The sequence below is a fragment of the Hermetia illucens genome, chromosome 4 (genome assembly GCF_905115235.1).
Source record: "Hermetia illucens chromosome 4, iHerIll2.2.curated.20191125, whole genome shotgun sequence".
Taxonomy (NCBI): domain Eukaryota; kingdom Metazoa; phylum Arthropoda; class Insecta; order Diptera; family Stratiomyidae; genus Hermetia; species Hermetia illucens.
Window position 1 is genome coordinate 108,651,603 of NC_051852.1, and position 13,683 is coordinate 108,665,285.

A 13,683-nucleotide genomic window follows, 5' to 3' on the forward strand; every position below is an offset into this window, starting at 1 on the left:
ATCTCCAAGTTTAGTGGTATCTGAGGATCGTTTTCATTAACACTTCTTTTTGAGTTTGCGCTCGGTGATTTCAGGAATTTGAAGCATCTTTCGAAAGGATTTTTCTTGTTTGCCGGTTTCAGTTCGCCGTTATTTGTATTGTCATTATTTTTAAAATTGTTCATATCCATTGTAGCTGCGTCCCCACTCAAAGCGGTTATCAGTGTTCGGATGTGTAATCACTAAGTTATCCCATGGTGATCTATTGAAGGAGTGAGGCCATGCAAGGGTTAATGCAAATCCTTATGGGGTCCTGCGCTTAGAGTCAGATCATGTTTATCAGGTACGATTCGCCTAAACCTGAACTACCAACCTAATGATAATGAAACATTGAGCGTTGCAGGTTTTTAACAGGACGGCGATGTTCACAGCATTGGCCTGCAAGAGATTTCAATAAGATTTCACATTCAGCACTCTGGTTACAGAACACCGCAAACGTCAGTACAAAGCCAACAGTTAAAATCATGTTCCAAATCGTACCCCAGTGCCGTTTCTCGTCGTCCTCCTTATGTTTATTTTCAGGCAGACCTTCCCGTAGCTTGGTATGACATAAAACCTTATTTTCTGGCGCAAGGAACTGTCGCTTACTCTCTCTCTCGTTAGTTTGAGATGCATTGCTCAGGCGATTACCATGTGGAGATGAGAGTAAAGTTTGGTAGCGGAGCTATAGGCAGGAAACTAACGTGCAGATTTTCATCACAGTGTTTCCTTGCATGTGGCATACCATGCTGAGGCATATATTCCTTTTAAAACTCCTAATTGACCTATATGTAATCTCGCAAGCGTGGCGATAATTGATCGCCCATGCGACCCTTTGGACACACAAAGCTAACTACTTTGTGGAGAACAGAATCGAAACACCTTCTTAAAGAATCGTCCAAGATTTGTAGAAATTTTCAGTTTAGGGTGAAAATGGGAGCGAAAAATGAACTGCAAGAATCAGCAGTGTCATGAGAAAACTTGAATTTGAAACAGAGTTTCGCATCATCCTTGGATTGATTAGTATTAGTTCCCTTTTTCTTTTTACTGTCTGTTTGTCTGTCACTCGCATTTTTCTCGGAAACAGTTTTAACGATTGACACCAAATTTGGTGGAAAGTTGAGAACTCTCAACGCTGACGTATACAGTGAATTACATCATTCTAGGTCGAACTTAAGGGGGCTCCACATATGCAAAGTTCATCTTACAGTAATGTGGGCTATGACAGGAAGCATAACGCTGCCAAGTTTGGTGGAAATCGCACTATCACTACCAAAGTTGTAATAGGTCGAAATTAGCGCTCCTGTGTAAATCCAAGACTTTGAATGTCAGTATCATGCCAAAGTGGGTATTCGCACATAATATATACATATACTATGTTCTGGGTTCTAATGGGGTAAATATCCACTCAAATATTTTTAAATAAGAAATACACAAAACCTTTCATACCTGAAGCGGTTTGAAGGTTTCTCGATTTGTTTTTATTTTTAACGGTTTAATTTGCTCTACAGCATTTTATAAATTCATCATATATATCAGCGAAAAATGAGGTGGTAAGGATAGGAATTATCCTCTTTCATTTTGAACTCCCAGAGGAATTTATTCAAATAAAATCCGGGATCTATTATACAAAGGATAAGACGATGAAGATGAAACGTCAAAAAATGAAATCTGGCCGAGAGATGACCAGAGTCTGGAGTAACTTATAGGGTATCAATACAGTGGTCAGTATCCACTAGAAGAATATAATAATTGAAAAAATCATATTTGGCAATTGAACCGAGTAATGAGAAAATAATTGGAAGATGCCCGGACAGATATTAATGCAGCATTACTGGTGAATTGCTTTCATAGTGCACCGGAAAATATAGTGATGTGGATTCAAAAAGTAAAATCAAGAAAAAACTAAAAAACTTTTATGCATACCTAGAACTCCAAAAATCCACAAGAACGTCAGTTACCTGAATAGGTTCCGAATGAGTTATTCAAACTTAAATTTGAAAAACATCGTAAACATTCCATGGACAGCATTCGAAATTTAAATTCAATCACCTTATTTCAATGGTTACAAAGCAAAAGCTGCGAAATGATCTCATCAGGCCCTGCAATACAGTTGGTCATCGAATATAGTTATTATGACCAATCTGGAAAGCATTTTGTAATACTCTGTGCGATCTACTTTATTTTGCTGAACGTAAATGGGTCGAAGACCAACAATGACTCCATGAAGATGAGAGGAATTTGTATGATTTTGTATTTTATTTGCGAAAGTAGATAGCAACCACTGTTCTTTTCAATTTAACAATTAATTCCGCTGACTCAACATTAAATTTCGTTTCATCTTAAACGGTTTACCACATCACATCCCAAGACCCGTCAGCATTTTCATTTGATTACTGTGTAACTGTCTATATATCATCATGAATATTTTCTTCGATTTTCAGTACTAATCTAACGCACGATTCATATGATTAATGTCCAGTCTGTCCAGTCTATTCGTCTTAGAAACGAAACTGAATACATCAAAGAAGAGAACCTAACTATGAAACTTTACCTTTATCTAACATTGAAATTGATAAAATAAGATATAAAGCGAATATGTTAAGTCCTTCAGCGGATATGACCTATGGTATCTGGATGGACTAAAGAGAAACCCTCCAGAAAACCTTAATTTGCCAATAGTTCATTGAATTTGTTTAGGAAAATAGTTATTCAGAAAAAGCTATAATATACACAGAAAATAATATAAAGATAGTTCCAGACTCCTTAGTGTTGCATAGAATTTACCAGCTACCGCAAGAATTTATTTCTAATCTGTTTTGACGTCAGCATATATACCGACTCTGTTTGGGTAAACCAAATTTGTTACCGGATAGTGTTTTTTTTATCAAGATAGCGGCGAAATAAACTACAAAACCTTTCTTTACTAATGTACTATTCGCACACTTGGTATCTATATACTCGTATATTTGCCAAGAAAATTAAATTTTAATCTTGTAAAGTAAATATTACGGATATTAGCGCAACTGAGAACACGAGCCTCTTCCCCGGTTTATCTAATAGTTGGCGAAAACAAAAGATTCCAAAATCTAATTTTTGCTATCTCCTATCTACAGGTTCTTGTTCGGAAATTTTACACATGGTTTAATCACTTACTATTTAATATGACTTAGGGGAATTTATCTCAGATACTGGTGTGGTGAAAAAAGTGTTCAAATGTCACAAAAATAGTGTTCCTCTTTTGAAATTTAGTGATAAAAATAACCGTTCAAAGTTACCTCGAAAACATGGAATCGTGTTTTCCGCCCCTTGCGGCGGCTCTATCCTTACGTAGTAGTAGTAATTCAAAATCACAAAGAAATCGTCACAATTCCGGCGGACCCATACCAAATGATATCTATAGTGTTGGAGATACCAAGAATGCTGATGATCAAGAATTCAATGCAAAATTGGAAGTTCTACAAGATCTCGATTTGTATTATATTAGACAAATTGCATCTAGTCTCAAGGTAAGTTTGATACGAATATATGGCATTTTGTATTGATTATCTTTGTATTTGGTCTTAAAAGATTAGTAATAAATTTAATCAGTTCAACAGTGATGAAGAAGGCATTACATGAAAAGGGTTTACTTTGCCATCGGTGCTATTTAGTGACAGGTGTATGTTGTGCTCCCAAAAAAATAATAATAATAATCGTTTACGCAACAAACCATATTGAATCAGGGCCTGTAAGTCTGTTAAAGCACTTCTTTTTTATTGCGCTGATTTGACTCAGGTACTCATTAACAGCTGAATCGACTGATATCCAACATCCAGTCACGATAACAAACCGCTCTGTTACAAGTGCCTTCGGCTACGACAGCCCAGCGCTCTAACCACTTAAGTCATCCGGACATCGATCCTAAATAGGACGAATAGAATTAATTTGGGAAGTCAGATGAGATGAGAGTCCTTGAGAGTAAAAAAAAAACACTGAGAAGATAGTGCCTTGCCCTTGGTCTTCATTTCTACTCGTTGTGTAACTTTGACTGAGTTTAGTATTTCTCCCAAAGTGAAATGAGGGAGACACTTACGTTGTTTACAGGGATTTAATAATGTGCCTGTGTTTTGAAATTACTTTCGTTCCTGGGGTCTTCTCTTTTTAGAGTTTTTGACAGACCATCCTCGAATCTTAAGCTAAATTATCTCCTCTTGAAGTTTCGCTATCTCGACATGAATAATTTCCGAAGTCTGGTTATCTGATACACTTTAGATGAACGACAGCTTCACTTCGTTTATTTTCTGAGCCAATGTTGCAAGTTTGCCCAAGTGCATCTTTTAATGATTTACTTAAAAGATTGCTTAAGTACGGTAGAGGTACGTAATGTGGATTGTCAATGTCAAACGTGTGCATTACAGGTTAGCAACAGCAACGTGAAATTAACGATTTCTGAGAATTAACGTTGCAAAAATTGCTTCGTCTTGATAGATGCGCAACGCTGGGAAAGACTTCCTCAATGACAGGTTACGAAAAAGCGATTGCCAGCCGAATACATGGTAGCCTGATTGCTTTCTTCGATTCTTTAGAGATTCTCGCTACCATAATATCGTTGAAATTTAATGAAGCGATCGCTGAAAAAGACCAATGAAACGAAGCTGTGGGTACGATAAATTAAGAGTCCGCAGCTGGGACTCCTAAAAGTGAAGTGGCGCTTGGGCTGGTTGTCTTCTACTCCAACCTCGGATGGTTGAGCCCTAGATGATCCTCTGGGTGGTTGTTTATCATTAACTACTTAGTTCACCGATGAATAGCTAACACAATGAGGAAAATAAATAAACTTAATTTAGAGCTATTCTCAACCTCAACATGCTATTGGAGAGGCATTCCGGCCATTTTACCATATATAGGGGCCCCATTCAATAGAAGATTGTTGGAACTCTTTCACTTTTATGAAGTGCCAGGACCTGGATGTTCGTTGAGCTTTCTTCATAAATTCGAAGCTGGTATCGGTTCAGTTATGCTTGTGGAGGACGACGTGCCGTCTACAGCCCCGATGAAAATTAGCTTGAGGAGATATTTTTCCCATTTATTCCTAGCTTCTAGCTATGGCTTGCAATGCGCTCTAGGATCTTGTGCGAGCCTTCGTGTAAACGTTCAAGAGATGTATTTGTCCTATTGATACGCATGAAAGCATCAAACTACTCATGTGGGTTGAGATACATAATCAATTCTACAAGGAACCTGCACCATTTTTTACCATGCTAGACAGAGCGGGGTGGCAGACATCGTCCAGATCTGCGTGAAACCGAAGAAATGGGCTAATATTTCAAAATAAGGACCTAAAACCGTAAGACCTTTTCGGTTATCGAGGAAGTTTTATTGGAACGAGTGATGCAGATCCTCTAGAAGCATTGGCAGCTTTTGATACAGTTACTCTTTCTCATCGTCTGAAGCTTGCATCCTTTGGAGGACTACAACGGGTCAACTATTTCACCGCGAAAGTAATCAAACTGTCGGAGTAGAATGCAGATTTTCTAATAGAATAAGTGCCCTGTGGTCTATTTTAATTTTTTATGACATGCAAGACAGGATCGTGTCCTACCATGATAAGCATGTCAAGACTGTTGATTCTCGACAAACCATAGACCAATTTGCGGAGATACTCAAGGACCGCTCTCCAGTGGCTCCCGTGTTTTCCGGGTGGCTTTAAAGCAACAAGAATGCCGGCATGCATCATGAACCAGAAATTTAGACCTCGTAACGCATCATGCTTGTCAAGTTAACCGTCAAACAAGCGATGCAGCCCTACGAAAGTTGGCAAAATCATGTATATGAGCGAATATTTTTTCAGTAGGTAGGTAGCGCTTTGGTGCGCCATTTTGATACCACAAACTCCTAAGACTGTGACTGTTGTTATAGGAACAGGGAAGCAGAGTCCAGCTGGCTCGGATCTTCAGAGCCAGCGCGTAGCATTCACGAAGGAAAGCAGCTCTCCGACCCTGCAACTAGGAATCTCACTGAGGTCCCCAAAGAATGGTTTACCCAGTGTTCGCAGCCTGACTCGAGCCAGAGCTGGGCAATCGCAGAGAAAGTGCATGAGGGTTTCCCTTCCTTCTCCGCGTTTTTTCAGTACTATGGCATTATTTAGCGGCCGTTTGCCTTGAGAGCCACGTATAGCGGACTAGCGTTCGCGTTCTATAGCCGTAATAAGATCCTAGACAATGGACTATGGCACACGGAAACGGATCTTCACGAGGAACTTTATTGTGCGCTTTCCAAACAGAGCAAGGCTATGACACACACATATTTTATATTTCAACGGATACACACAGTGTAGCCGAGTCGTACGGTCTCTCAAGATTCACTAATGTATTCCAAGCGGAAGTGCTCGCGATACTAAAAGCCTCTTGATGGGTGCGACATGATTCGAAACCGAAGCGTAACATAGCCATTCTGACCGACAGCCAGGCGATCATTAAGGCTCAGTGGCAACATCCTCCAAACTGGCAGGGCAGTGTAGGAACGCATTGAATAGTTTGGGCGGCACGGCTAGACGGGCAGGAGTACGACTGTCTACACGAGGTAAAAGCGTATAATGGACCATGCCGCCAGATTCGTCATACCCTACAATTCGCATTGCCGAAGCTGCATCGAGGAAGAGAAACTCTGCGGAATTTCCTTCGCGACTGCTCAGCTCTAGTTAGAACCAGACTGTGGGGATTAGGTAAACAATTCTTTGGGGATCTGAAAGAGATCTGATATCTACCTACCTAGCACAGTATATGCCGCAGATTTTGTGGTCATTTGTGCTGGTGTAAAATAAATATCTAATGTTAATATTACAACTTCTATATAATGCTTTCATCAAGCACCATGAGCGTTTTCCCAGCTGTGATGCGATGGTATGATAGTCGATTAAGGATGAAAATTCCCTGACATCAAAAGTAGAAATCGAACTCATTAAATCTCCACTATCAGGACTCCATACAGGTTTGAATTATTTCCATAGTAGCCATTAAACCATGTCTGCTTCCCAGCGAAACAAAAGTATTTACTCATCCACGTGGTAGTTCCAGTATATGTAGGAGGGTAATGAAAATGGTGTGAAAACATCTTATTTAACAGCCATATTCCATTTTAGAGTCCATACTTCATTTGTACCAGAAATAAATAAAAATAAACAGGCATCTTTATAATTCCTGCAAGGGGCTCATCTGAGGTGACTCTTGCCACGAAGCGTCATTTAGTACCAGCCGAGGTGGCTCTCTGACAGACAACATATGTTCCCGGAGAGTACCTCGAGAGTGACCTCCATGTAACCGCATTAGAGAGTTCATGCCCATGGTATGGTTTCATGTGTGAAATTGTCGGTCAAACCCTTTATTTGCACCAGAGATATTGGATTGGTTTCGCATCTACTGATACAGTTCTGATTGTAGTCCCCAAACCAACCCGTGTTCGAAGAGAATTGTGGAATTATGCCTATACAGCAGATACCCATGTTGAATCCGCAGGACTTTCATCCCCACCTCACTGATTCGCTACAAAATAAGTAACAATGAAGAGAGCGAAGTGCGACCACTGCCTTTCTAACGAAAAAGTTGAGGCTAACCTACATCCTGAAGTGACTAGGAACAAATTTTTCCCTCAGAATTGTCATTCTTGTGCATTGAGTGATTCCAAAATTCGCTGTTATTTTTTTTTTTGTTTTGCATTTCGTCAATACATTCTATAACCTACCATTCTTGAAACCAGTCTGAGTGTTTTGTAAAGATACCACTAGTTATTTGAAACAATAAAAACAACAGCTGAAACTGGTTCTCGAAATTGCGAACTGTTTTAATATCGATAAAGCACAATCTTTCTGAAGGTTATTCACTAATTCATTGATAGCAATCGAGTATTTTCTATTGATATTGTAGAACCAAACTTCTCATTTGCAAATAAAATTATTTACTATAAAAATGTTACTAAACTGACCAATCGCTCTAGGTGCCATTAAACGTGTTTGAATCAATTTCATATCATAACTTTTCTCCCAAACTTATTGAGATCGGTGTTGTATACCTCAAGAGCTACATCAGGTGTATGACTTTAGCTCTCCCGTCCACAAAATATGTTAAGCCGATTCAACAAAACACCACCAATGAGTTCAAGGATACATGACCTAAAACCAGTCCCACGCGAATCCGTCCGGTTTTTCGCCATATTGCCTATCAATTTTTCCAAATCTGCATACCGAAATCATTGCGTTTCCTACTGATCGTCTTATCGAGTGGTAAAAGCATTACCTGGTGGGACCAGCCATCTAATGTTGGTTCAATGTCACCTGGCCGCAGTCTTGATTCACCTGAATGTTTCTCTGTTTGCGTCATTTCTCCCATACGATATGCATGTAATCTTAAACGCGTCGTGAGTGTGCTCTTAAGATGCTGTGAATATTGTCTTCAAGGTGCCTATGTGCTTGGAGCATGTAAGTACGGATGCTGGGGCATTAAGGTTTCTGGGTTCATGTTGTACGTTGTGCAGCCCACAAGATCACCGCTACTGCAAAAGAACACCTTCTGAGCCCAGTGCAAGATTATGCACCACAATGGAGCGCTGAAGATACATTCATACTAAATTACATGCGTTTTTCAATGAAACACATTAGAATTGCATGGTGTGACTTTATCCGCTTAATTGTTGGCCATATTGAATGTAATAGCTTGGTAAATGCTTCACTTACTGTGGAATGTGCGTGCCTTGTTTCGCCTGCGGATTTCTTCACGCCGACAACCATACTTTTATGCAATCGGCAAGTTCTTATTTCCCAGGGCGATTGTGATGTTAAGTAATTTGAACAGCTGCCTAGTTTGGTAGTAACTTAGCGAGCCGCATATGGGGAAGGGCCCAAGCTGCTTCCAAGTAATTTAAAAGCAAGAGCAGATGGGAGGGTTCACAAATTCATACTTTAGTTTATGGATCAGATCTGTTTTCTTCAGAATGAATTAAGGAAATAGTCCCTTCCTTCCTCACAGATAAAATCAAATTCAAGTCGGCATTATTGGTTCTCCAGGCTGTAGTTTTTTTAGTTCTCGATTACGTATATGGATTCTGTGGCAAATGTATAATGATATTGGACATTATCGAAGGAATTCCTTGAAAAGAACTCTCCAGAAAGGTGTAGAAAATCGATGTCATACCGTTTTTAATCAAAAACTGCATTACCAGAGGTCGGTATGGGCCAGCGCGTTATCATTATGGAAAAGCCAGTCGCGTTTGCACCAAAGATCTCCGCTGTTCTTTCAGATACCCCCCTCAATTTTTCAAAACCTCCAAATATAACTTCGGGTTGACAGTTTGACCCGGGGGAGGGAACTCTGCGTCCACAACACCTCTGCGATCGAAAAAACAGATGAGCATTTTCGTGATGTCTGACTTGGCCTAGCGAGCTTTCTTTGGGATCAGGGGAGTCGCCTGTCTTCCATTGGCTTGATGCCTGCTTTGTTTCGGGGTCGTATCTACAGCACCACGATTAGCCACCGGTAATCATCCTGAAAAAAGATTTGAGGGTTCTCTTCGAGCTGATTTTGAAGCTACCTTTGCTCGTCTGTGAGAAGGCGGGGGACTTAGCTGCAAATCTTCGGATAAAATCCTCTACATTGAAATTCATGAAATTCTAGACATACTGTTCCAGGAATGATCTTCACCAACAAGGGCATTGATTTTGTCGAGGTTTTCGTCACTTTTTGGCGTTTAGGGGTTGGCTTTTGACTGACATTTCTCCGTTTCTAAAACGTGAAAGCCACTCGTTTTTTTTTTTTTTTTTTTTTTTTGGAGTAGGGTAGGTAAATGCGTTTACGCACAGAGTGTTGGACTCCCGCAACAGCACGCTGGCGGACTACCAACTAAACACCTCCCTGTCATCAGAGAACTAGCCTGGAACCGTTTGACACATTACTTCGGGCTAGCCCTCCCGCTCTCCCGGCCTTGGGAGCCTTCAAGTCAGGGAATTCCTTTCACCAACAGGAGGGGAGGGGAGGAAGGGAGTTGCTAGTTCAGGGAACCCCTTACCGTCCGATCCCTCTGCCGGTCGAGTTCAGTCTTCTTCGTAGTAAGAAGAGCCCGAACATAATGCGCAATACGATTCCAGCTGCCAGCGCTCTTCAGCATCTCTCTGACAATGTTGTCTGGAGAGAGCTCCCCTGTGTCTGCATAAAGCTGCTGGCGGAGGCCATCCCACCTCTCGCAAGAGAAAAAGGTGTGTTCAGCGTCATCCGGCACTCTATTGCAGAACACACAATCAGGAGATCGCGCCTTCCCAACCCTGTGCAGGTAAGACTGAAAACCTCCATGCCCACTTAGAAGTTGGGTAAGGAAGTAATCAATCTCACCGTGCTTTCTGTTCAACCACGGGTCTAATTTGTCGATGAGCCGCGCAGTCCACTTGCCCCTTGGCTCATTTTGCCAAGAAAGTTGCCACTCGTTAAGGGTGCGTTGACGTTCTTCACGGGCAACCACCTCTCTTAAGTTTTCGCCCTTACGGCGATAGATAGCTTTGCGCTCCTTGGCAAGGAGGGCAACGGGGATCACTCCCGCAATCACCATCACAGCCGGTTCGGAGACAGTGCGATAAGCAGACGCCACTCGCAAAGCTCCCCGCCTCTGCACTTGAGCTAGGCGTTTACGATGCACCTCCTTGTCAAGGGCATCAGCCCATACCTCCGCACCATAGAGAAGGACGGACTGCGTTGCTCCCATGAGGAGACGTCTCCTAGTTGATATAGGGCCGCCCACATTCGCCATTAGCCGACTCAAGGCCGCGACTCCTGCTGCAGCCCTGTCCGCGGCTGCTTTGATTTGCTCGAAGAAGCTCATCTTCGAGTCGAGCATTAAACCAAGGTATTTAACCGCTGGTTTTGACTCTATAGTCAACTCGCCGATCGATATGGGACGCAAGGTCGGGATTCTCCTTCTGGTCAGGATGACTACTTCGGTTTTTTCCAGCGCAAGGTTGAAACCGTGAGCAGTCATCCATCCGCTTACCCGTCGCATCAATATGCCAAGTCTGCTTTGCGCCTGTTCAACAGTGCGTCCGGCAACAAGTGCCGCAACGTCGTCTGCATAACCGACCAGGCGCGACTCTTCAGGCATATCGAGTCTCAGCAGACTATCGTAGGAAGCGTTCCAGAGGTCCAGCCCTAGGATGGATCCCTGCGCTACTCCCGACGTGATTTCCATCTCTGGCCCTCTAGCGTCTCATAGAACAGGGAGCGGTCTTTCAGATAATCCCTCAATATCCGCAAGAGATAGCTTGGCACGTGAAAGGAGTTCTCTAGTGTGCCCAGCATATCTGTCCATCTTACGGAATTGAAGGCATTTCTGACGTCAAGCGTTATGAGGAGCACTATCCGTCGAGATCGGCGGCTGTGCGCCCCGGCTCGATTAAACGCATCTACGACCTCCATAACAGCATCCACTGTAGATTTCCCTGTTCTAAACCCGAACTGCCTTGCGGATAAGTCCCCGGCAGCACGGATCGCTTCAGCGAGTCTACCCCTGATGAGCTTCTCGAGCCACTCGTGGACGCTGGTTTAACTTAGGACAGTATCCCCATAAGCAGTCTTAAACATTACAATAGTTTTTGTGGTCGATTTCCCCAACATGAAACCAAATTTCATAGCTGCAGGTTGCTCGCGAGAATCTACCGTCACGTTTTCGGCGAAATTGAAAAAAGTGTTTTACTACTTACGGTCGAATCAATGCCGTCACAGCGGCACAATTTCGCACACTGACTCAGGTGGCGTAACCGTAACGGAAACCTGGTCGAAAAATGAATTTGCCTACCCTCCTTCTCCATCGCAGTCAAATTTCTACTACTTTTGAGTCTCCCAAAGCGGAGCGCTACCAATAAAAAAGATTGTGGAATTCTCCAGCAAATGTCAAAACGTCTTCCTAAGGATCATAGATCAGAAAAGTTTACAATTCTGTTACCATCATTATCGTTTTGAATTCAGGATAATGTGTAACTACCAAACTTCCAATTGATAATCATCTAAGAGGCTTTGCCAAGAAAGAAGAAGAAATTTTTCTGTAGTTACGTTTTAGTCACGGTACGGTGACTCTAAACGAAGAAATACACACTTATATGATAAATATCTGCCATGAAAACTACAAAGAAGTGTACATAGGATATAAACTAAATGTAGGTGTCACGATTTCATTACTTATACTAGGTAAGTACTAAAAGCGCAGATCTGGAGAAAAGTAAGAATGTATGGTAATGTTCTCTTCTTCACTTTCTTTTTCATCTACCATGTGTTACTCTACTCAGATGATAACTTAAGTCGGAAGAGTCCTTTCCTTGCCAAGTTCAAATTTTGTAAAAAAATACATAACTGCATTCATTCATACACATATATATTGGGCATATTTACACATAGGGTAGAAAGTTAGTCATGTAGCTATTGCCCGATCTCGCCCAGATTTTAAACCTTTAGTGTATCTCATCTGACAAAAATGGAGGTCATAATGCCTATTGATAAGTATCCATCTTTAACCGTACACAAGCAGCAAAGGTGTGTGTCCGGATAGCTGAGTGGTTAGAGCACAAGGCTGTCGGAAGGTTCAAATCTCACTGATGGCAGTCGAATTTGTATCGTGATTTGATGTCGGATACCAGTCGACTCAGCTGTGAATGAGTACGTACGTGCGAGTAAGCTAAATCAGGGTAACAATCTCGGGCGAGCGCAATGCTGACCACATTGGCGCCTGCAGGGTGCTGTAATCCTGTAGTGTACCGTTACGGTCTTGAATGAAGTGCTCTAACGCACTTCAAGGCCCTGATCCAATATGGATTGTTGCGCCAACGATTATTATTTATTATTAAGCAGCAAAGGACAGGTTCTTTGAGAAGTCAATTCGGGCGAGTCATCTCAATGGTGCAAATGTGACTCGACCTTGCAAACTAATCGGGAAATTGAAACAATCACTTGGTAAAGTGAGAAAGAAATATCTCTCCTTTATGAGCCAGGGCATCCGCAATGCAATAATCATACTTTAGTTTCTAACTTCTGGACGACTTGTTCCAAACCATATTCAGAAATATTTTAATTCGTTACATCTATACAACTCTATTCTCCAAAGGACATTTTAAATACTAACTTCCTATGAACCATTCCAACCGCTTCTATGGAGTAATCACAGGGCTTGAATCTTAAATGACGACTACGATAGACTTTATTGACAATCTCGGGAAAAACGGTCCTACTTTACCCGGATTGCTGATTATGAAGACGTCTAGAAATCGACCCATTCCGGATTGAATTGGAGTGCACAGAAGGAGAAAACAAGGATAACCTCCTCTGCAGCAGGAATAAGTTCTAATATCAGGGTATCACGAATCAGGCGGAAGTGGTATCAATCATGCTGTGTGAGGTTCCTACCAGCGAGAGCTTCGATCAACGCCTAATTGCTCTAAGAATAGTCCGTTGATTTAGGAGAATATTATGTGAGGCAGAATGGCTTGTAGTATTTTAATCAGAAAGGGCACACTTTATACACAATGGTAATCTGTACCAACCCTTCTGGTCGAAGCTAGGTGTCAAACAAGGGTGCTCTCTCTCCCCAATACTATTCAATACAGTATTGCACGAAGCAATTACTAAAGCCGTCTTACAACCGAAACGTATCAAATGAACA

The 13,683-nt window shown here is 41.7% G+C and overlaps 1 protein-coding gene across 2 annotated transcripts in view; it reads left to right on the top strand.

Moving 5' to 3' along the window:
- LOC119653795 (rhotekin-like) overlaps nucleotides 1–13,683 on the top strand; it is a 195,528-nt gene that overhangs the window by 145,842 nt on the left and 36,003 nt on the right. Inside the window, exon 2 of one of the 2 annotated variants that reach the window (XM_038058807.1) lies at nucleotides 3,135–3,527. The exons of the other annotated variant lie outside the window; for it this stretch is intronic. Within the exon in view, the coding sequence (XP_037914735.1) occupies nucleotides 3,306–3,527 (222 nt within the window). The 5' untranslated portion in view covers nucleotides 3,135–3,305. The remainder of the gene's footprint in view (nucleotides 1–3,134; nucleotides 3,528–13,683) is intronic. 2 annotated transcript variants of the gene reach the window in all.